Source organism: Micropterus salmoides, unplaced genomic scaffold, assembly GCF_014851395.1.
Source record: "Micropterus salmoides isolate LMB-PRFRI ecotype aquatic unplaced genomic scaffold, ASM1485139v1 Ms_hic_scaffold_8, whole genome shotgun sequence".
In the NCBI taxonomy this organism is placed as follows: domain Eukaryota; kingdom Metazoa; phylum Chordata; class Actinopteri; order Centrarchiformes; family Centrarchidae; genus Micropterus; species Micropterus salmoides.
Window position 1 is genome coordinate 15,037,263 of NW_024044570.1, and position 23,951 is coordinate 15,061,213.

Genomic DNA, 23,951 nt, shown 5'->3' on the forward strand with positions numbered 1-23,951 from the left:
GCCAGCATTTTCTTTCGAGACCCAGTCAGAATAATATAAATAGCATTTACAGAGGTATACATTATTAAACCAAATCCAGTTCGGGGCAGTCTATTTCTATCCTCGTTCATCACTAAATCCTGTGAATGAGGCAGAGGAGAGTATGGGTCAGCGGGCCTGTCAGGAGGAGGATGGCATTAAGATAACATGAAGACCTGCCTTGGCCTGGAAAGAGCATGTGAGCGTGTGAGTATTTGTGTAGGTTCTTTTTCAGGGGTATTTGTATGGGCATGCGAATGTCTCCCATTGCATGTTTGTGTATGCATGTGCATAACTGTGTTTGAATGCTGCTGATGGATAAGACAACGGATGGAGTGAGGGGGAGAGTGTTAACTCTGCCCCTCAGGCCAGAGAGTTGTCATCCTGCTCACACACACTCCCCTCACCCCTCTCCCAGCTCCCTCCTGTCTCCCACCTCCAATTCCACTGGTCAAGGACATCCAGTTGACACAGCCCAAAGGGACAAACACACTCAGTCTGGGCAGGTATCAGGCAGGCAGCTCCTAACAGAACCGCATCACCTCCTCTTTAATCTGTCACATCGGCAGTCGCCACACACATTTTGACGGTTTTGACTCAGTGAAAAAAAAATAACAATGTTAAAGTACAAATTAAAGTGCAAGTATAATAATAAATGGAATAATTTCTTTCCTTCATCCATTTCCAAAGCCACATCCAAAAACTAACTAATTAGCAAATGTCCTTCATTTTATTTACATTTAAAAAAATAAACACACAGTAAACAGTCTCTTTCCCTGATTCTTTCACTCACTTGTAACTTCATCCAAATACCCCATTCACTTGCAGTATTTATCTCTGGAGTGAGGTTAAGTATAAATGAGAGGGGACAGTTCCTCTGCTCAGGCAACTTTTTCCTCACTTAGTCAGTCTTCGAAATCTTTGGATTAATTCTTTTCCTCAATGTGGAGGCTCCCCCTGTTGGCCACAGGACTACAGTGCAGCTCTGAGGTCAGATTGTACAGTTCCCAAGGGGAAACCAGGTCTCCTTGTCAAGCAACTCCTCATCCAGTTTAATGTTTGTTGCAGCCACGAAAGTCTTCTTGCTCTTCACTGTCACTTCCAGCACCATCCCATATATCAGTGGGACATCATTGTACTCCAGCTGTGAATAAGAGGCAGATATTTTAGTCAAACAGCTCTACATTCAGAACATCTAGTAATTTGAGGATACTTCTGCAGTACAGATTTTATCAGAACAGGGACTTTACTCTTTTGTTTCCTTCTATTTGGCTCAGATAAGGCTCCACTTTGCAACATAAAAGCTAGTAAGAGGCTGTATGTGGAAAGCAACTGATCAGAGTGCAGGGTGATCAGAGTGCAGAGTTCAATACTCAAAAGACATCAGATTCAGCAAGGAGAACAGTGCCAGTTTCCACAGTGCTCTACACATTATAGTGTATTATATAGGAGGAGGGAGGGGGGTCCTTATTCTAATCAAGGTACAATGTACAATGCAATTGTTTCATTTTTATTTAATGTTTCAGTTTGGAACTTGCTGCATTTGCTAATTGATTTACATGTACTGGCCCATTATCAAAGGATTAAAGCGTTACTTTCTTAAACCTGCCCAATAATCTCATGGAAAAATCACTGGATGCTGTGACTGCTAAATCATGGATGGAGGATAGGAAGGATGAAAGTTGTACCAGTTCATTGAAGGTGGGGTTGTCATTATTTCGGACCACCTTTGTCTTCTTTTTAGATCGCTGCTGAGGGTCTGGCCTCAGACATGTGACCACGTAGGCGTCAGGGTTGGAGCCGTTTGCCTGCTTCTGTTGAAAAGAGAAAAGGGGCCAGAAGGGACAACCAGCTCTTGAGCACTCACCATGAAGTATCTTTAAGAGAGAGCACATATAGTAAGTGTGCCTCTTCCCTTGTTAAATGCTACAAACAATGCAATAATAAGAGTGAAGGAAACTCACAATGTTCTTCAGGTGTTTTACCAAGACTGAGAGCTTACAGTCAGAGTAGGAAATGCAGAGCTGGATCTGAGGACAGGCTCCTGCAATAGATCAGCGCATCAGCGCCAGTAAGTCACAGCATAATATGTCTTGTACTGTATGTGGACTATCATCAGTTTCCTGATATAGCACAGAATAAATCTTCACATTCTAAATATTGCCTTCTCTGTGACATTTTTTCCCTTATATTTAATCTTTTTTATACACCATATTTAAAAGCAGAACATTACCTGCCACCACACTGTCTTGGACTGTACTGGGTCCATCCAGGAACAAGCTGCACACATATTCATTCTGCAGAGTGAAGCGGGGTTTCCAGGTTAGAGCCAGGTATAACAAGACATCACAGAGAAATGAACCAGTGACAAGCGGAACTTACTCCCTTGCACGGTCCCTCAAAAAGCTGTTTTAGGTATTTATTCAGCAGAGACATCCTCCTGCTTGGGGTAAATGACAGCTTATACCAACTAGGAAACCTATAACGGAGAAGGAGTTAGGACTTGCATCTAATTTATGTCATTATTGTGAAAGAAAAAGCAGTGCTTCAAAATAAAAAGAGCCATGTGATATAAGATGGATGTGTACATGTTCTTCACTCACTGAGGCAGCTTGGATTCCACGAAGTATTTCTGCAGGTGCTTATGGATCAACTCAAACTGCCCATATGTCATCTCACTGTTCAGAAAACCATCATGAATGGTTACCCTCAGGTCATAAATCTACATATCACACAAAAACAAAGTGTTTCATTAGATTGAATAGTGAGTAAATGTTGATATCCCAGGATCCATGTTCAAGCTCCCAGGCAAGTATTCACGTTATTAAATGGTTTTATATTTATCATTTCGTTCACATTATTAAACAGCTGATTCCCAGTCCATGAGCGTCCTTTGGTAGGCCTGCACTAATAAAATCTCTTGGAAGAAGGCAGCTCAAGGGAGCATTTCACTTAAGTTTTTAAGGTCTGTTTGTCTTGAGTTAAGAACGTTAGATGTATACAATAAACTCAAACAGGGGGATAAGCCAGGAAAATATATCAATTTGTTTTTGGACCTCTGCAACCGTTCACCAATTTTGAAAACTAACCTCAGGTCTTAAGGCAATAATCTTCTCAAAGTGCCATTTTAGTCCTAAGTGCTGAGAATTCATGAACTTTACTCCTACTTTCAAACTTAAGTATAAAACCAAGTTATTTGTTAAATCTAAGAAGTACTGTTACTCTTCCAGTTATTTAAGACAGCTAGAGAGGTCTCTCAAGTGGTTAGGAGCTGCCAGTAGGGGCTTGTGATGGCACTGTTGAGACAGAGACAAATCTTTCAGGAGAGGAATATTATTTCTGAATTATATGATGACGCGCAGCATCGTTTGGACAAAGCAGGCATCATTTTTGTCCTTTTTTCCCCATTGTAATCCAACAGAAGCAATCACAATTCTTGAAAATAGCCGGCTTCCTAGGAGTAGCAGGTGCAATTACTGGCATTCACATAAAGATCAACGTTTTTATCTTTAATTTCCGATGTGTATATCATAATGCATTCGCTTGAAAATTCTTTATGGTCAGATGTGTGTTGAATGTAAACTCCTCTTAGGAATTTCAACATTCAATGTGAATGTATCTGAGAATATTCTAAAATAAGGAAATCTATTCAGTAATGGGTCCTTGCCTATGTTGTCATCCAAATTTCAGTGTGCGGTACAGCAAAGTGTCGTAAAGCAGCTCTAAGACTGACACTTAAAAGTTAGTTATAAAGCATCTCAGTCCTAATTAAGTGAAGTGAGGTGTAGGAATAAATCTTAAGCACAGCTTTGAGCCAAGAATGTTTTTACTCTTCAGTCAATTCTTAGCAGTGTTCTTGCGAGAAATTCTGAGAAGCTTGATAAATACAGGCTATGATCTTTTACAGTGCCTTCTATAATACATTTATTCATTTAGCTGACCCTTTTATCCAAAGCGACTTACAATAGTGTGATTAATAGAAATCAATCTTAACCCAGTAACTTCTTTGACGTAGTTTTACTGTTAAATACTGTACTTCTGATATTTTTGGGAAACCTTTTTATTTATACTACCTTTATGTAAATACCTGAATGCAAGATACTTGTCATTGCCACCAATTCCATTACAGGATGAATCTGAGTCCCTGGCAATTCTCCGTGCATTTGACTGACAAAGCACTATCTCTGTCTCAGAGCATCTAACCTGACATCAGGAAGTCTTTTCTGATCAAAGAGCAGTGAAATACCAACAAACACCAATAACAATCCTCACTTGACTCTGGAGAGTGAGGGAAAGACTTTCTAAAATACAGCACTGCTGCCTAGGAGGCCACAAGTGACAGCGGACTCAACACACACACTGTCAAGCTGAGTGCCACAGGTTATTCCTCGCAGAAAAAAAATGTGTGAACCTGTTGTCAGTTCCAGGTGTTTCATGAACTCCCCTGGCAATTAGGATGTTACACAAAGCTCTGTGGTGCATCGGGCAAATTTCATTATAACAATGAGGCCAATATTTTCTGTCTGAATTACCACAGCACAAAGAGCAACATGGAGCCTCACCACATCTTTTCCTTTGATGTTGTAGCTCAGGATGACAGCTTCTTGGATGTTGGTGCTGGGAGCGGGGATCTCGTCCTGGGTTAGTGATTGTGGTCTCTTCCCCATAGCCATGCTATGTGTAAAGAAGTTAAACTTGACTGCAAAACAGCCCATGCTTTCCTTGATCTTCCTACATCAGGAGGGATACAAACAGTTACTTGAGCTGAAAAGAACTTGTTCAGTTAGACAGACAGACTGACTGTGTGTTGCGCATTAAATCACTTTGTAAAGTAAGATGTGGCCTCCAGGTCTGTGTCATGGGGTCTGAGGTTGTTCTGGACATACTGCAGGTCATTTGAGTCCTTCAGTTCAGGCATTCCTGCTTGTAGCATCTGGAAACCACATGCACACCATGACTGAAAAGATGTTTTATGTCATATCATCATATGGCTATGAGCTATGGATGTTAGGGTGGCGGTGTTATTCAGTAAAGGTCTAACCAGCTCCAACAAGCTGAGTATCAGTGCAGAGCGCTTTCTGATTATGTTGTAAGCTTCACAGCAGAGCTCCACAAAGCGATGCAAGCGCTGAGGCTTCTGTCCCCCGCCTGTGATGAAGTGCTGCATCTCAGATGTAAAGATGAATGGTGATCGGTCCCTGTCGTTGCAAAAGAGAGTGGGGAAAGGTTCTTATTAATTCACATCATCGTATTTGACTTTATACTTTCCTGTACTTCCTCGCAGCTCAAACATAAATACCACTCTTTCACTTTCAAATGCTGCTTGCCTTTTTACCAACTTGCCTTTTAAAGCTTCCAAACTTCTGTGCATTGCCCATAATCTTGCCAAAGTCGATGTGAAACATGTGTCCACTGTGTTTCAACATGATGTTGTCATTGTGGCGATCACAGATACCTAAGATGAAGGTGGCCACACACCACCCTGCACATGAGTGGATGAAGTTCATCACAGCCTGCACATACACAGTCGAAGAGCAACAAAAACACGAAAGCAAAAATTAATATTCACGTTTATGGGCAAGCATAATGGTTAAGGTATCAAAGATTTTCTAGAGGTCTTAACCTTCTCATAGTCCTCCTTAGTTTTGTTCCACATGTGGAACCATTTCTCTAGTGTGTCTTCTCGAAGGGTGCCACCCAGACCCCACTCCTGATGAATATTCCCTAGCGTCACTGCCTCTGGAACCACTTCCACCAGGCCTAACAATGACATAGAATATATTTGGAAAAACATGAATTCATAGCCACAGAGATATGGAACAAGGGAACTATTAATGTACGTTCAAAAACACAAACAAATAAATAAACTGACCCTGAGCTTTGCCAGTAGATAGACACCTGTAGGTGATCATTTGCAGGTCCAGCCCCTCCTGGAGCCAAACCATGTCCATCACACGGACTATCTGAAGAACCAGCATGTCCTGACACAGGTTATCTCCTGTCTGAACAACATATTTAACAGAGTTAAACTTAAATAACAAATGTTTACCAAAAATCTTTTTGACTCAGCTAGACAGCCCAAGCGCCATGTCACAAGCATCTATCCTCTTTGTGCTGAGCTGTTTGTGCAAGCTGTTCTATAGCTGGGGTTTCCCCTCGATGGAGTCAGGGAAAAAGACAATGGGCCTTATGCAAGAACTACTCGTATAAACAGATTTCCTAGGTGGTCAGTAATTTTCTCCTTCCTAATTTTGTCTGAGGTGCAAACGGAATCCTTAGAGTAATCCAGACCTGTCGTACAAGTCATGCACAGATGTACTCATCGTCACAGGGTGTGAACACACTGGTTTGATGCACTTATTATGCCTTAATCTGAATGAATTTTGTGTTTAAATATAAAACTGAAATGAATGTAATATATAAACAAAGTTAATGCAACATTTATATTTTGTGCACCATATCATCATCATGGCATGACAATTTTAGGATTTAAGATTTTATGATTTTTATTGATATGTTTTGTCTCAGCAATTCATACATTTCCGTCGCAGTTCAGTGAGTATCACCCTGTTGCGCTGTGTACATCTATATATCAGTGACGGTCACATGAACAGTTCTCATATTAGTCATTAGCATGTAGATTCATCACAGTAAAGCGCTGCACTGATCACATTGTTTGCAGCTCTAATAATATTATTTTCTATTACTTAGAAAATACTCTAAGGTCTTGTAATATGACTACTGTCACTGCTAAATGTGTTGTTTTCCTCTGCTGACTTCTGACAGCAGGATTAGAAGCTCCACGGTGTGAAAGTCTTCTTTTTACTCTTTGGTAATAATAATGAATAAAACCTGCCTACACAATTATCTGTACTGGTAGCCTGATATAGCCTTTTTAGGTGCACTGATTAAACTAATGATAAAAGTCTCACATTCATCAGGCTGGAACAAGCAATTTATGACAAGTTTGTCCAGTTGAAAAGATTTTGGTGAATCTTTATTATTAATCATTACCAACCTTGCAGATGATGCTGACGTTCTTGGCCAGAGGATCAGAGCAGATGAAAGAGATCCCCAGAGGAGCAGCATTGGAGCTGTAGAACTTACAGGCCTGCGAGTAACATTAAAGGAATAAACACTTCTCCGAAATGTATAGAACTGTGTGCATTTCAGATTACAGTAATGATATAAGGTTGCTATCTGCTGTGTAACGTTCTTACACCCATGTCCAAGGCCTTTACACGGACTGCAGCATCCAGTGGCAGACAACAGCTGATCCCATCCCTGAAGAAGTGATCAATCTTCCACTTTTCTTTCTCCAAAACGCTCTGCAGAGGAATGCGTCAAATGAAAGAACAAAATTAAATGCATGATTTGCACAGTTAATCATAACAATGGAGGATTACGAGCCAGTGAATCAGTGACTAAGTGAATAAATAGGTAGATGAGAGATCCGTTTACAGACCTTGCGTCGAGCCTTTTCGGCAGTGCAAACACTCTCAGCCACCTCTACAAGCACAGACACCAGGCGGGTTTCGTTCTCCAGCTCCTGCCGCAGTTCCCGGCCACAACAATGCCACAGTGCAGCCTCAACCTTACTGAACCAACTCTGGTAGTAGGGGTCATTGTGGGCATCCTTCAGCAGCCTGCCAGCATGTAAAACAATAAATCCAATGTCATTGCAAACACTCAAACTCAAATTTTCATTTGTCAAACCTGTTTAGTCATAATTCTACTAAACCTGAATGAGATTTATTTTTATGCAGTCATTATGTAATCAACATTTTCAGGCAAATGAAACAAACAGTGTTAGTATTAATCCACAAGTATTAATCCACAACTACATTCCCTCAGTTTGTTGTCTGACTCTGCTGCTTACCAGTAGAGTTGCTGGGCAATCCGTATGTTCTTCAGTGACCTCTCCAACAGCAGCATCACCAGAGGTCCATTCAGTTCCCACTCACTCTTCAGAGCCTGCAAGACCGGATGACTGATCAAACTAACATCAAACCACTGAGAAAATCTGGTGTGCCACCCATCTGACGTCTGAAACCAATTACACACTGACTTGATCTGAAATACAGACCTCTTTTTATAGTAAGGATGACAAAGAGTGAAGTGTGAATGTGAAGTGTACAAAATGTTCATTGTATTTTGTAATAGTGAAGGAGTTTACCTGGACCAATTGTGGCAGAAACACCTCTAATTCTTCATCGGGAATTTGTTCAAAGTAGTGAACTGCAGCCCTCCGCACAGTCTGATCATGAAAACTGACAAATATATATTATGTCAACAAACAAGAGGAAACCTGAATCGTGATCGCAGATATAATTTTAATTAAATGTTTTAATTCATTGTCCCTACACATTCAACCACATTCAATAGCATGAAAAGTACCATTACTAATAAGATTTATTAGTTACTGATTCAGACGTTTTTGGAGGTCTCACAGAGAGCATCACGCAGTTAATCATGAGTGTGTTTAAATTGTCACCTAGTCCAAGTACTTGAGTAGTTTGTTTAAAAACAAGCTTAAGAGGTATATGAACACAAATATGATTGTTGAGCGTGGCCAGCAAAGAGTGCACCTTCTCTGAGAACTCATTTTCAGTGAGCTGCTTATGCTATAAAAAAATATTTAAAGTTTTTTTTTTGCCTTTGTTGGACAGACTAAGAGTGAAGAGGCAGACGGGATAGAGCGAGAGAAAGGAGCATAACATGCATCCAAGGATCAAACCGGCAAAGTTTTGTTGGTCCTTGCACTTTGCATAATGACTGTGTCCGTAAGTGTAACCTACTTGTCACTGAGCAGGAAGAGGGCCTCCTCAGGTAGATGGATGAGCCAGTTCTCTACAACAGTATAGATTTCTGTCAGGTCTTCAGGCTGCCACCGGGGGGCTCCACCCAGCAGCAGGTGGAGGAAAGTGCTTCCTTTGTCACTGGAGTATCGCTTACTCCAGAGGAAAGCCTTCTCATTTTCTGTTAGACTGGGGAAAGAGAGGACAGAGAGGAATGTTTTTAAGGATACAGAAAGCAAGAAAAAAAAAACAAGGGAACAGTCTCCCAATCTTCCTTTAGAAATGAAAAACTCTGAATGCAGCACATTCACATGAACAGTAGTTCCTAATATAACGTGTGTTTTCTTCTACTCACAAGCAAAGGCAGTGCTTCTTAGAGACGTCCAACATTTTCTTTTGTAATTCCTCACAAGGCTGAGTAAATATGATTGAACCGGGGAGCGCACAGGGCCTTACACACTTCCACTCAACCTGATCCTGAAACTGGAGCTGGGGAGGGATTGGAGGATAATGATTGAGCAAGAAATGAGGTGTCATTTGTGTTTTGGTCAATGGGGGGCAGAGTTGTCCAGTGCTACTGACCTGCAGTATGACCCCAATGGCTTGTGTGTGGCTGTCAAACAAGGCAGGGGAGGGAGGAGCAGGCAGCTCAGCTAGTGTGGACATACTGAGCAGAACAATCCCCGTCACCAGAGTCCTAGACACACAAAGTACACATACCATATGTCACTAATTACACCATTGTGCCTTCCTGAGCTCAGGAAATGGCCAAAAAGTATTGTACTGGAATAGAAAAATAGAATATATAGTAGGAGTGATAACAACAATCTTTATTTACATGGATATAGCGCTTAGTAGAAATGGATATACTAAATAAAACCTTAAAACACATAAGACATTTGAGTGAGTGAGCTAGCAAGAAAATAACAAGCACCAAAATGTTATTTAAAAGCTGTTAATGACTCAGCAATTTTTAAGGCAGTATAAAACTGTCATCTTTAGTTCAGACCTGTCTCTCGGCCCATATGGGCAGGTTTGACACTCGCGTAAAATAATGCTGAGCTCTCAGCCTGCCATCAGAAATTTTACTCCATCCACTGCCCCAGCCTCCTCTTGTATTAGCATTTAGTTGTGTTATGCATTTTAAGTATACAAAAAAAGTAAAGTATACAAAAACTTTACAAGATGGTGTAAACAACTTACAACCTACCCGTCACTGTACAGAGGTAGTACAGCCCAGCCTAAGAGCTCTGGGCTCTTGCCTCGTTTGGAGCCCTTGAGGCAAAATGTCAACATGCACTCATATGGCAGCTCATTTACTGGAACAGGAAAAACCATTCTAAAAAGCAAACACACATACAGTCAAGACACATGTTTCTTTTTTCTCTGCCATCACTTCATGTCATCTCTTAAATGTTTTTCTTAACTAAAAACCGCCTGGATCAGGTGGTCACTTAAAAGAGGTAAGAAATCTTCAAAATGATTCTGCAGAATCCACTTTCATTGCCTTCTCATTGACAATGCAATCATTGTGAGAACAAGGAAAGGGAAAGTTGAAAGTAATAAAAGAAGATTCACACAAAGAGATTCTATAAAGATCTTGCCCTTACATGCGGTTACACTGGATCTTGTTTCCGTATGACAATGCAGTGCTGATGTTTTCAGAAATGCCAGTGTCACAGATCTTTCTTCCTCCATACGTCAACTCACAGGAAATAGAGAAGCACTCAAAACTAAAGATGAGGTAGAGGAAGAAAAAGCAATAAAACCCCGTGTTCTTTTGGGGGATGTGGTTAACATTTGTGTCTGTGCTCACGTGTTTTAAAATTAGAGTGTGTTTATAAATGCACACATACTTGGTCATCCAGCTGGGTGGTAGTTGATAGAGAGCAGAAATATTGAATTGGAGGATTTCAGTGTTCTTCTCAACATCATTGGTTTGCAGGTTGCTGGTTACCTCCTGACCTCTGAAGTCAGACTGGAAGTTGTCAAAAAACATCTGCAGCACTTTTAGTATCGCCCTGTGAAGCATCATCAAGGCTAGAATACAGAGAAAAAACATCAGTATAGACAATCAAAATGGTAATATACCAGATTGGTAGAACTTTACTTTAAGTCCCCCTATTTAGCATTCATAAGCAGTAACCAAACATTTAATAAATTGTTTATAACACATAATGTAGTTATGAGCATATATAAGGACAAATGTTTATATACAATACCTGTCACCAACTTGTCCTACAAAAACATTATTACAACTGTGTTTTACTGTTCATACACAAGCCTCCATTATAGTGTGTTATAAATCATTTTTTAAATCTTTATACTGCTTATACTGACTGGCACTAACTATGACACTAAAGTGAGAACTAGTGTACCACAACAGTCATTTTTGCATCTAGAAAATGCAGCTACTCTTTTTGTTTCGTTGTGGGAATTTTTAAGCGCACATAGTCGATATTTCACAAATCAGTTGGACACTCAAATAAAATGGCGGACAAATACAATGCACTGTATAGTAAATAGGGTGTGATTTCAGACAAAGCATGTGTCCGTTTACAGATGGCGTCCGTTTAATTGTATTGTAAATGTATTTTTCAACAGAGATAAAATTGCTGTGCCTGTTCTGAAAATGGTCAGGTAGCACTTCACCGCCTGCAGGTTCTTGCTGAACTGCATAATAGTTGTTGTTGATAAAACGTTGTTCTTGATTTCATACATTAGTTGGAACATACTTAAAAAATAAAAAAGGTCAGCGTTCCACTGTCATTTCTGCTTTTTCTTATTTCAACTCAACATTGTTTTTGTACCTCCAGTAAGCTGAAATTAATCATGTTGTTGTACAGTCACGTACAGTCATTTTAGATATGGAACATATGTGTCATCATACTTTCATTTTCACATTGGCAACCTGTTTTTCTGAACCATCCCTGGCCCGCTTCAGTCACAGTACAAGCTCACAGACAGCGTTCATAAGTCAGGCATAGTGTAGGGTCTTGTCTTACAAATCCACTCAATGGATGTCAGTTTGGCCTCTGAGTGGGACAATTACCAGCTCCCTTTCCATACAACAGGTAAGATTCACTAACATAGTACCACAACAATTACCAATATAGAACTACATTCACTTAGAATACTTACAATAACTGTACTGTTAACCGACAGAGAATTAAGAGATTTTAGCCTTATAAGACATTTTAATTCAGAAGTCTGTTTTTCATTTGATGATGTCACACCCGCAAAATTATAATTATAGCCATAATATTGAGATGTAGTGTATGTGTGTATGCTGTTTGTTATGACACTTTTTCCTTCCACAGTTGCAGTGGTGGAAGATCCTTTGCTTAATTAAAAGTAGCAATTCTTTAACAAGTACAGATGTGTGGAGCTACTCACCAGTTTCACAGTCAGACACCTCATCATGACTCTGCAAAAAAGATAATGAAACACAGCTTTGTATTGTTGATCAGTGGCACGAGGAGGTATTGTGTCACTGTCACAACACCTAGGATAGGATTACACTGCATAATAATACTGAACGTAGTACTTAATCAGAAGTAAAGTTTCCCAAATGTATGTAATATCATACCAGAGTTATGGGATTTATTCTGTTGAGCCTGCCAATTGTGTCCTCCAACTCCTGACATGAGAGCCCACACAGAAGATTGCTGATGGTGCGAACACAGTCCACAAGCACGTTAACGTTCATCCCAGACTACAGATACAAGACCAAAGTAAGAGAAATTTCAGATAGTCAGTTTAGGATACGTCACTCCTACTGATATATTTGAATTATCCTGAGGTGGTAAGCCCCACTTTATACATCTTTGCAAGTTAGACAAATGAATGAAGAATCAGAATCAAATCAAATAAGGCTGGATATGGTGTGAGATAAATACATGTTCCCACTTGTTATCCTGTCTTTACTGACCTTGTTTCTCATTAGCTCCATCACCTCTCTGTTGTAGGTATTGAGCACATCTTGCAGGCTCAACCTGAGAGAGGAGAAAAAGTTAAAAACACAGGAAACCACAAAGCAAAGCTACCTTCCCAAATGATCTCTGCAAACAGACACCAGTTGACACATGACCCACTGAGCAGTTGTGGTTCTTATCAAAACCATTTGTCCAAGATAATGTGGGATGCAGGAATGCTTGTCATCTTACTTGCAGGGGCTGAAGACACAGACAGGATGCATGAGCTGGTACAGTTGGCATGGGGCTTTGTCGTCCTCCTCCTCAGAGAAGAAACGTAGGTTGTCAATTTAATGTGTTTATTAAATGTGTGGTGTTTTAAATGGATGTAGAATCTTAAATGTACATAATGCATGTAGAAGCATTAACTGGCTTTTAGGACAATAAATCTAAGGACACATCAAGTTTACCTTTATACTATTTAATTTCTGCTGCCTCCTGCCATGACGTGAAGTGTAAACAGATCAAAGTCAAGAACTCAGGGTGGAGTAGTTTTTTTTTTACAGCTACAATAACTCTGATTATAATAATCTGGCCAGGTGTTTTGCAAAAAGCAACATTCCAGACAGGCCACCCCTTCTTGGTAAATAATCTATACTGTAGGCGGGAACAAAGAATGTGGTTGAACTGACTTACATTCCTAGCCAAACGGTGTTTGAGTTTGTTCACTTGGAGCAGTCGGAGGGGGACAACTAGATTAAGCTTGTAGTAGATTTGAATGGTCTCATGCATACCAAGCAGTTCTTCACTAAGGAGAGATGTGGGAAATTGCTTTTAGTGCACAAAATTAAAACAATGAATGTAGAAACACACCATGTTTGAAATGAACATAAAAGGCACCATAGCTCATAGACAAACCTTTATTTCTGGATTTGTGACTTACTTTTTGAGATACTCCTCAGAGTCGCACAGTTTTAAAACATAATTCCCGCTTGTGCCAGAAGTGAGGTCCAGCAGCTGGAAGATTTCATCAATCAGACTCTGCACTGTCCTGTTCACTGGAAAGAAAAGAAGATTAGAGTTCAGAGTCCAAACACTTCTGCCAACACATGCAGTGACTGAAGAATTAACTGAAGTGTCCTCAGATACAGTACAACATACAGTACAGTATAGTACAATTTTGAGGTACTAGTGCTGCTACTCTATGCTTGTACTCCACTACATGTAGTTACTAGTTACTCTGATTTTACACACAAACCATATGGTCAACTTATAACATATGATGCTTAATTAGGGCTGTACATATCGATTACTTTTCAAGTTGATTAATCTAATGATTATTTTTTCGATTAATCTAATGACTAATTTTGTTTATTCTAAAGAAAGAAAAGTTGTCTATTGCTCGATTAAAATACCAATTTATCCAAAATAAATATCAAACACATGTCTGATTAATAAATCTATATTTTATTCAATCATCCTGATGAAGTAGAATAATGACAATAGTAGCAAATCTTAAAATGAATCAAATTTCCACGTCACTGATGTGTTGTGATAATAACAATAACAGACATTAATTAGGCTACTTTACTTAAAACTTTAAATGTTTCTGACATGGATTCATTTCAATATTAAGTAATGCAGTATGATAATAAATGTATTTCTGCATCAGTGAACACCTGAAAGGACTCACCGACTGTCCAGACAGTCAGATTGTCTGTAATTAGATTCAGCTGTTTTCTTGCTCTTACGTGGCCGTTAAATAAACAGAAAATATGAAACAGCCGATCGTTACATGACTCTTTGTGTAACGTTACGTTACCATGACAGCAGCGGGGCAGAAATTACTCTTAACATGAAGACAATGAAGAAATACTACGTGCCCTAGTGCTGATAATGTGCCGTGTGAAGAAAGTAAACACGATTTGCGGTGCTGTCGTCTAGACAAAGTGCTACGGGATACTTTCGTTTCACGTGTTCGTGCTGTTTTACGTACTCGTGGACAGCAGTTGTGCTGCAGTGAAGCTGTTTCCAGTTTTGAGAGCTCACGGAGCAGCACATTGTTGAGTGTCTGTCTGAAATACTCCAAACTTTAGACGGTCGAAGGTGCGGTCTTGTAGCTGGAGCTTGTCCGGGAGAATCCCACACCGTATGCAGCGTATTTACGTAATCGACGCAATCATTATCAACATCATCATCATCATTTTAGGGGGGGGACATCAAATGATATAAAAAAAGACAGACATCTCAATAAAATTTCGCACGAGGCTAAAATCTCTTGATTCTCTGCAGGTAAAAATTATTAACACAATTATTGTAAATATTGTAAGTGACTTGGTACTATGTTGTTCACTTTTGCGGTATGTTGGTTCACCTTACCTGTGGTGGGCAAAGGGACATGGTTGTTGTCCCACTCAATGGCCACACTGACATCCACCTCCACCTGCTGCAGTAGGGCAGGGTGAATTTGTAACAATTGACCCCATACAACTCCTGAGTTATGAGCGCTGTCTGTGTGCTTGTACCGTGACATGAGCCTGCCAGAGACATTAAAGAAAAACAGGTTGCCAATGTGAAAATGAAAGCATGATCACAAATATGTTTTATACTTAAACTTTATATGAGCAGCAACATGATTCACTGTTGTATTTTATTTCTTTATATTTTTTAACCCACCTTATGATTTCTTACCTACCTCGTACTTGTTGACCTATCTCATGCATGTTTTTTGTTTTTGTCTAAGTTGTGTATGTCTTGTAACTCTGATTTTAGTTTCTTTTATTTAAAAAAAAAAACGCTACTACTGCAACACTGGAATTTCCCTTTGAGGATGAATAAAAGTACCTACCTAGATGGGTAGGTACATCTATCCTATCATATTTATTTCAGCTTACTGAAGGTACAAAACAATGTTGAGTTGAAAGAACAAAAGCATTTTTGTCCATCACATTGTATTGAGCATTTTGGAACATACATACATACATACATACACACACACACACACACACACACACACACACTTTAAGAAACTACAACTGTCGGGAATCCAGTAACAAAAAACTACACTTATTAATACTATGATATATAGAACATTTAAATTGTAGCTCTAACTATTTTCCTTTTATGTAAAATCCATCACATACAGAGTCTCCATTACATGGCAAAATAATCATTTTGAAAAATCAACTACTGTAAGTTAAATGTAGCTAGTCTATGTAGCTAGTAAATTTAGCACTTACTTGGAAGTTGCATCACAAAAAGAAGCCAGCCTCTTGGTGCTGCCTTGTGGAGTGTCTATTAGTTTGATGGCCCATGGTTCCTGATAAAAAAAAAAAAAAAAAGACAAAATCAAACACATTTACTCAGATTTTTCCCTTTCATCTGGGTCATTTAATTCATACATGATCTTGTTGTCTTTGCTTAGGGAGAAACTAGAGATACTCACATGATTGTGTATTTCTGTCCTGGAACGATTCAGTTTGTAAGTGGGCTCAGCGAGGTCACAGGAAAACGTCATTTTGCTGTTTCTGACGGGTACGTGTGTCCTGGGGGGAACAGGAGGGGGTTCCTGCCTCTGCCTTGCTGGCAAACATGCACTAGGAAGCCTGGTTCTGGGTGCAGGATGAGGGCCACGGACTGGGGAAGGCCCATTTAGGATTTGGGGGTCTATGTTCTGAGGGCCTTCTCCTCCATGACTTGAGAGATGGCCTGGAGGTCGGAGTTGGGATTCACTTGGGGGTATGAGCCCAGCCCAAGTGACCTCATACAAGTGTGTCTCACTATCTTTAAGATAATCAGTAAGGTACATTCCATGAAGATCCTCACTAAGAGGCATGGGGAGGTCAGTGGCGCTTGCATCTTGTCTCTGGATTGTTCCACGTTGGCTTTGAGGAAATTCCATCACATTCTAGGAAGTTGTACAAGTCCTCCTAGATGCTGTATCTCAGCATGTCCTCACTTCATATCATGAAATAATGCAGAACTATGTAGTATCATGACAAAAAAAAAGAAGTAAAATCAGGATTAGGAAGTAATTACATTGGTGTATGAGACTTACTGCAGACAGTACAAGTAAGCTGTTTTATGACTGGAGTCTAACTGAACCTCAGGGTTTACGTTGGTCTAATAATTAACAAGCTTTCAAATCTTAACAGGAAATCTACGGTGCGCGCCACTATATCTGCTTTGGCACCCTTGTTAAAGTCAAACATGAGATGTGTCTTCATTACCACCAGTACCATCATTACATTATACCTTGAAGCTTTAATTTTCAAGTGTTTAACCTGGAGGTAAATAAAATTTTTAATTCACATTACCAAGGATCTCACATTTTCTATATGTATTTTCACAGTTGAAAATTTTAGAAAAGCTCCAAATACAAACTTAATCTTATAGCAAAGTATTCAGAGCTTTTTTAAAAATTGGCAACTTACCCTCAAAGCTCCCATCCTGTGTCGACGAGGTGACTCCTTGACTGAAGCCATCCACAACGCATTAGATTTGTACAAGATCTGGAAGGCTTCCCATGTGTGTTTCCTCAAACTTGCCACTGTCCCTCCCTTCCTCCCCCTCACACAGCCCACAACAACACTCCCTCTGCTGGAGAAAAGAGAACATTACAAATGACTTTGGTTATAGAGATAAATTCAACATCAAATTTACAAAAAAATCCAGAAACTTTTAAAGTTATTTCTTAATGGTTTCTGACCCTTACCAAAGCAACTACTATAGTAATTACTCATACTACTGGAAACCTGTGGACTATGTCCACTCCTCACTGTGGAATGTCACAGCACAGGTTGAGGTATGAAAGCACTGTTTCTAATGTCAAATGAAATGAAAGCAGCAAGAAGGAAATGTGTGTTCATGTACTCTACATATGACACATAAGGTAAGGTACTTTTTTTAGCTGAGGAATGTTTTTGACTTAGAAAGAGTCCTTTGTACCATCACCAGCTTGCTAGTCAGTCCATTTGAAACACTCAGTCCTAAATACTGATTTATGGATTATAAATCTCTTGTTTGATGTGTTTGACGCTCTACTGCAAAAACAACCAGTCTTTCTGGAGTTGGAGCCTTTTAGTGGGAATGACAGCAACTGCACTCTACCGAATGTTTCACAAATGTGTCAAGTGAGGTGAACGGAGCAGAAGGGTATATGAGGGAGAAGATCAAGCAGAAAGAAATGCAATTCAACCACACAACTGCCCACATTTCACCTCTAAACCCCAAACCTGGATATTCTGGTTACTATGCACTCATCCCCTCCATACTGCTCATGCTGATTGGATGTGCAGTGGCAATGGTAAGAATAGTTCTGCATAGTTAAATTCACATTATAGGTTTGTATTTTAAGTTTTTATTGTTGTGCTTCTCTTCAGGTTTTTTATATCAAGAGGAGATCAAGGTAAGCTGGTGTCTGTAGTTTAAGCTGTAGTCAATTTGGTATCTTTTATGTTCCGTCACAAGTTGATTTCTATTTTGTGTTTTATTTTGTGTGTTATGTTTTGCTTCAGATCAAACGAGCTGCGCCACAGGCTGATTCCTCTGTACAGCTACGACCCAGCAGAGGAACAAGACAACTGGTGGGATGCCGGCAAGGAGAATGAGGAGGAGGAGTTGGCTGTGAGAAAACCACTAAAACTTTACTTTACTTATATCATGATATACCTCTATTTTCTGTTGTATACATGGGTGAAAATTTTATCTCATCCACAAATTGTTTTTTCTTTACAGGAACCTTTGCACAAGAAGGGAAAGCTATCCTTTTTCAATAGCTATGGAATATGAACAAAGAAGAAAAGAAGAATGTGCCCAGTTGAAGGAAGATGTCTTCTTTTATATTTTGTATTGGATACTATGCTAGCCATGCTATACAACAACAACAACAAAAAAAACATTAAGTGTAAAACCAACATCTGTGTGACATTTAACAGCTACCAGCTCCTCATCAAATAATTATATTCAAATTTAATATTTCTGTACTAAAAGACTGTTCTGTAAGTGTTTTGAAGAATAAGGCAGTATACTATTTTTGGGCAATGCTCAGAAAGCTAAAATTGTTATTCTCTAAAATTATTTATGAATTAAACTGAAAAAGCTTAAAAGACACACCTGTTTCTGTTTAGTAATCAGAGGGTTTGCAGGTTGAAGATGGGATCACAAGGAGGGAGCAGGTGAACAACTCACCAACACAAACAACTGATACCCATAAAACACCTAACTGCTGAATGTGACTAATTACATGAAATACTTTTTCAGTCTTTACCATTGCTGTTTAACTCTGTGTGTGTGGATTTACATTAGACTGGACGTTCATCTGTTGGGGCCCCAATGGTTCCTGATGTCCATCTTGTTAACCACAGCTCTGGTCCTCCCTGCTCTGAGCCTGGACAGCCTGCTGTGTTACTACTGTCCTCTACAGCGCAGAGACAAATCCTGCCACAACATCACAAGCGAGTGTCTGCCTAATCAGCGCTGTTCCAGCTCCAGAGGTCACTATGGCTCTCTCCACATCCTGTCTGCTCAGGGCTGTGTGGACACTGAACTCTGTGGCTCCCATGAAACTATCTCTTATCGGGGGGTTAAATACACCGTCAACCACACCTGCTGCTGCAAAGACAAATGTAACAGCCCGCCAAAGTCTAACACCAACCTGAAGATGTTATTGGGGATGACAAAAGGCAAAAAAGATAACCCTATCATCACTAATGTCCTTATGGAGGAGCCTTTGGATTCATGTGCAAATTACACATCATCAAGGAGCTCCACATTATCTGTCACTGCATCATAGAAATACTTGTAGAAGGCTGGGGAGAGGTCTGTTAGCCATAGGCACTTAACCCAAGTCCAAAACGCAAGTAACATTTGGTCAAATGTTTACATGTTTGTGTATGTGTTTTGCTAAATGAACATGTAAATAAGAAAAATGGCATCAAGGTCAGTGTTTAGTGTGATTTACATTTTTGTTCCAGAGAGGAAAAGGTGGACTTATCAGCCATGCTCCTGGATTAATAGAGGAAATGTTGACATTATTCGTGTGGTTACTGATGAATGCAGCAAAATAAACGCACCGTATTTAAGCTCCATCTTGGTGTAGTTGCTCTGTGAAGAGTTTACAAGCAGGTGTGCTGGAAGGCGTGGCCTGTGCAAGAAGATCTGGAGTCAGTAGTGGGATTTGTGTTCATAAGAAGAGGCTCTGAAAAGTTATTCCTGTTAGACTAGTGTTAAAATCTTTAAAATGAGCAGGTGAGTCTTCCTTAAGCTGTGTTTTTCAAAGTTGAAATGTTTCTGTGATCACTCACTACCTTCAGTCTTGAGCATTTTGAATGTAATGATCAGTAGAAATCATTGTCACCTGTGTATAAGACTCAAGGCTAAGCAATTTCAGTTAACTTGTTGAATTTCTTTGGTTTCACTGATGGTCTTTTAAATAAGAAAATCATGAAAAAGGGATGACAAGCATTCAAGCTGACACCGATTTACTTGTCAACCACATGCTACAGAGCCTATGAAAACCATTGCATTACATCCATTGTGACTTTGTCAAGTCTAGATAATTACTCAAAATGATGTGGCTTAATATTGCCTTGACACTAACGTTTAGCAGGAAGTCCATGTAACAAATGGGGGAACTGAAAATTGAAAATTTGGGCACTTTTTTTCTGGGCAAGTTTTTTTTTTTTTTTTTTCATTAAGTACTCTAACTTTATGGAAATGCAGTACTGCTGATATTGGTTCATGAAAGTAAATTTCCAAATGCTTGTCTTCAACTTGCAGGCTGAATATGTTGCAGCTCCTGCGTCTTGCTGTATTATGGTTTTACCTCCTCCTCCCCTCACTGCTTTGTGACAACCTGCTTTGCTACTACAGCCCCATCCTGGAGAAGGAGAAGACATTTGAGCTTATTGTGACCGAATGTCCTCCTGACGAGGTGTGCTTCAAGGCAGATGGTCAGTATGGCAACCACAGCGCCCTGTCTGCAAGGGGCTGCATGTCGACAAGGGAATGTAGCCAGGTGCACAGGATCCGCCTCAAAGGAACTGTCTACACAATGACCTACTCCTGCTGTGATTCGCCATACTGTAACTCTGGCCTGTGCATCACAGCCAAATCCTTCTACATCATAACACTTGTGACTGTAGCTGTGATGACGGGCAGCTTGTGACGAGAGACTCCCGGATGGGCTATGTTAGGAGCAGATTTAGGGGTTCATGTCAAGGGGGAAGATGTTTAAATGGTTCTACAACAAGTGAGCAGTGATCTGGCATCTCTACAGCCTCAGCATGGAGTAATGCAGAGAACCTGCAGAGTTAGGTGGTGAATGGCCAGTCTGAAGACACTGAGCTCTACACCAAAGTGATGGCAGATACGTCCACATTTATTACAGTATCTTGGTAACAAAAACCTGTGTTTTATACTATTTAATATAAATAAATTATTGGAACAATTTCATGCTCTTTTGAATAGTCTGTTACACACACACACTAGGGAATACTGGCAATATTGTTTTTCTTGTCTTATTGTTTCCATATCTTGATAGAACTTATTCAGTTGTGCCATAGAGTTCCATTATTGTTAAAAACCACAGAGGGAAGAAAGTTGGGAAATAATGCGAGATGGACTAATTTATTATTGTGATTTGACAATGAAAGCAGACAAATGTCAAAGAACGGGAGTAGCTCAAGCAATGTGCACAGTTTGAGGTTTGGACAGTTCTTTATTTCCCTTTTATAAGGCTGCTGGGTCTCCCCATAGTGGATATACATAAATATACAGGAGATTGCTATACTGGAGTTACACTGAGGGCAGAGGGTCCATATTACACAGACTTCAAAAAACAACACTAAAAGAGCCTCACCTCCAGGTATCAGAATTCAGCAGAGAGAAAGAGAGGAATGAGAAGAGGGAAACAGCACAAGAGAAGGGGGAAGAGCAGGGGAGATGACGCAGTCTGAGAGCCTGACTCGACTGCCTAATAACTTAACACTAGAAAATAACATACAGATTTCACGCACAGTGCATCTTAAATAGGTTACGTGAAGAACCATTTACCATAAATATCTGTATTTTCGGGAACCAACATATATAAAAAATTATTTAAAAAAAACAAATCATTGTTCAGTCCTTAATTTTTTTCTTATTTTCTCCTTTTCCTGTCGTGCAAATCGCTCTTTCTTCCCGTCTTCCTGTGGAGGCCGGGCTTTTCCTGCCCTGCCCACGTCCATTCCAGATAAACAAGGAAAAGGAAACAGAACCCAGCACCCCTTCCCTCCCCCCCTTAAAAGCATATGAATTAGTAGAAAACGAACAAACAAATGAACAGAACACCACAGTCAACTCATCACAAAAAGAACCCACAGACACACAGAACAGCAAGAACACAGTACTTCTTTTTTTTCTATTTTTTTTTTTAGCTTCTTCATCACCGTTATTCCTCTTAATGGTCAGTATCGTCGTGGTCTTTCTCCTGGCGTACTGGTTGGCGGCACTGGAGTTTGTCCTCCCCCCGGCGGCTCAGTGGAACTGGGAGGCAACTCTCCAATCGGCTGGTCAGTTCAGCAGTGATATATTATCTCTCAATTTCACAGTGTGGTAGGAAAAGGAGGATGAGTAGAGGGAGGGGGAGTGACAGGGAGGTAAGCCAGATGGAGGTGGGAACAGGAATCAGAGGAACCACAGCAACAATTAGAAAACAACTAGAAACCCAGACCGTCCATGAAAAAAAAGCAAACAAAATGGCCGCTTCACTCCTTTCTTCTGAGTTTCATTCCCCGCCGACCCATGTGGTATGGAAGGCCTTGATTGGCTGGCGTGAACTGATCGGATGGCCTGTGTTTGTGCCAGAAGGTAGGGAGAGATGGGTGAGGGAAGTCCAAGGCTGACTGGAATCTACTGGTGGATGGGACTCGACATGGCGATATGTTGTCAGGAGAAACAGGATGAGCATGGCGGGTTGATGTGTGATTGGCAGGTCAGACGGCGAATCCCTTCTTGGTGGGTTCAGGCACGCTGTTGCAGTGCCCGCCTCTTGCGGCTGTAGTAGTGACGCGTGCCGGTCTGTCTGGCAAAGTTCATCATGTAGTTTTGTTTACGGGTGCTGCGGGAATACAAACACAGTGAAAGAGGGAGGGAAAGAGGTGGAGTGTGAACATTAGTAAGCGAGTAAAGGGCACAAAACATCCATTCCCATGCACACACTCTCACCCATGCACGCAAACACAAAAATGGTCAAATACAGCTTTCGTACTCACTCACATTTAGTTTCATGCTGCCGTTTTTATTAATGTTTCAGCCATAACCTCAAACACTCAACAGTTGTATGGGTCGCATGGCTTGGAGAATGGGTGGCACTACTCTACGCAACTGGATTTGTTTTACGTTCTGGACAAATGAGAGGCAGCTAGACGGTGAACATGGTACGGTATAACTAGCTACATGTATTCAAGACCAAATGTCACAGAACAAGACATGGGACACAGAGTCTACAAACATACTACCACAGATACTAGAGGGAAACTCTGACACTGAGTGTTTGAGGTCAGAGTCAACAGCCATCACTGGGAGTAAAGAAAAAGAAATAAACCAAAATCATAAAAGTGCAGGGTTGTGAGCGGAGAAGGGGTGGTTTTGAAACTAAGAGACACAGAGAAAAGCTGCGGAAGATCGCTCTTGCTTAGCCTGTTCATTGCCTCTTCCATCCAGCAGGGCGTTGCCAGTGAGCCAGGAGTGCAGCCAGGGCAGGCAGGGGCCTCTGCGAAGCGGGGTGGGGGATCAGGAGGGGTGGGAGAGGGTAGGGGATGGTGCGTGTGTGTGTGCGTGTGTGTGTGTGATGGTTGATCGTGAAGTGTGAAGGTGGATGGGAGGGATGGCTGGTAAACTGCATGTGTTTGAGAGTGTATGTTCACACTCGTTTTTTCTGATTCCTGGCCAGAAACCAGAAGGTAGTGAGGAGGGTGGCTCCTGGCTCAGAGTCATGATGTTGTTGTCCAGAGACAGACAGACAGCCAGTGAAAAAGGGATGGAGAGCTGTTACAACAGTCGATCTTTAAAGCCATGCATGGAGCTGGATGGAGGAGGTTAGTCAGATGAAAACTCTCTCGCCAAAGGGGCCTTTACTTGAAATTAATGATGCGAAATGCCCTGCATTGCAACTGATATTGGTATAAGAGTTTAAAAAAAGACTTTTGATGCTTGGGCTTGAACGAAATAAATGCTGAAC

The 23,951-nt window shown here is 40.5% G+C and overlaps 2 protein-coding genes across 7 annotated transcripts in view; both read right to left on the bottom strand.

Moving 5' to 3' along the window:
- Positions 1 to 515: 515 nt before the first annotated feature.
- pik3c2g (phosphatidylinositol-4-phosphate 3-kinase catalytic subunit type 2 gamma) lies at positions 516 to 20,092 on the bottom strand. Of its 3 annotated transcripts, none has more exons than XM_038706803.1 (34): positions 19,804 to 20,092; positions 17,164 to 17,329; positions 16,176 to 16,712; positions 15,970 to 16,049; positions 15,110 to 15,267; positions 13,674 to 13,788; positions 13,427 to 13,538; positions 12,983 to 13,050; positions 12,748 to 12,811; positions 12,406 to 12,531; positions 12,213 to 12,243; positions 10,673 to 10,856; positions 10,427 to 10,549; positions 10,027 to 10,155; positions 9,399 to 9,513; positions 9,172 to 9,305; positions 8,817 to 9,005; positions 8,195 to 8,288; positions 7,898 to 7,992; positions 7,484 to 7,664; positions 7,239 to 7,346; positions 7,037 to 7,129; positions 5,891 to 6,020; positions 5,642 to 5,778; positions 5,362 to 5,531; positions 5,060 to 5,216; positions 4,842 to 4,951; positions 4,581 to 4,749; positions 2,622 to 2,740; positions 2,401 to 2,497; positions 2,252 to 2,315; positions 1,983 to 2,062; positions 1,707 to 1,832; positions 516 to 1,162 (listed from the first exon to the last, which is right to left on the bottom strand). In XM_038706803.1, the coding sequence occupies exons 3-34, from the start codon at positions 16,629 to 16,631 to the stop codon at positions 1,010 to 1,012; spliced, it is 4,167 nt and encodes a 1,388-aa protein (XP_038562731.1). In that variant the 5' UTR covers positions 16,632 to 16,712; positions 17,164 to 17,329; positions 19,804 to 20,092; the 3' UTR covers positions 516 to 1,009. The 3 variants fall into 3 exon arrangements, with proteins under 3 accessions (XP_038562731.1, XP_038562729.1, XP_038562730.1); XM_038706801.1 differs by having other exon boundaries at positions 12,983 to 13,053; XM_038706802.1 differs by lacking the exon at positions 19,804 to 20,092 and adding an exon at positions 19,032 to 19,114 and having other exon boundaries at positions 12,983 to 13,053.
- A 967-nt stretch (positions 20,093 to 21,059) lies between these two features.
- The window catches only part of reln (reelin), a 93,704-nt gene continuing 90,812 nt past the window's right edge, over positions 21,060 to 23,951 (bottom strand). For all 4 annotated transcript variants that reach the window (XM_038706800.1, XM_038706799.1, XM_038706797.1 and 1 more), the window contains one exon: positions 21,060 to 22,829. In XM_038706800.1, the coding sequence (XP_038562728.1) occupies positions 22,733 to 22,829 (97 nt within the window). In that variant the 3' untranslated portion in view covers positions 21,060 to 22,732. The remainder of the gene's footprint in view (positions 22,830 to 23,951) is intronic.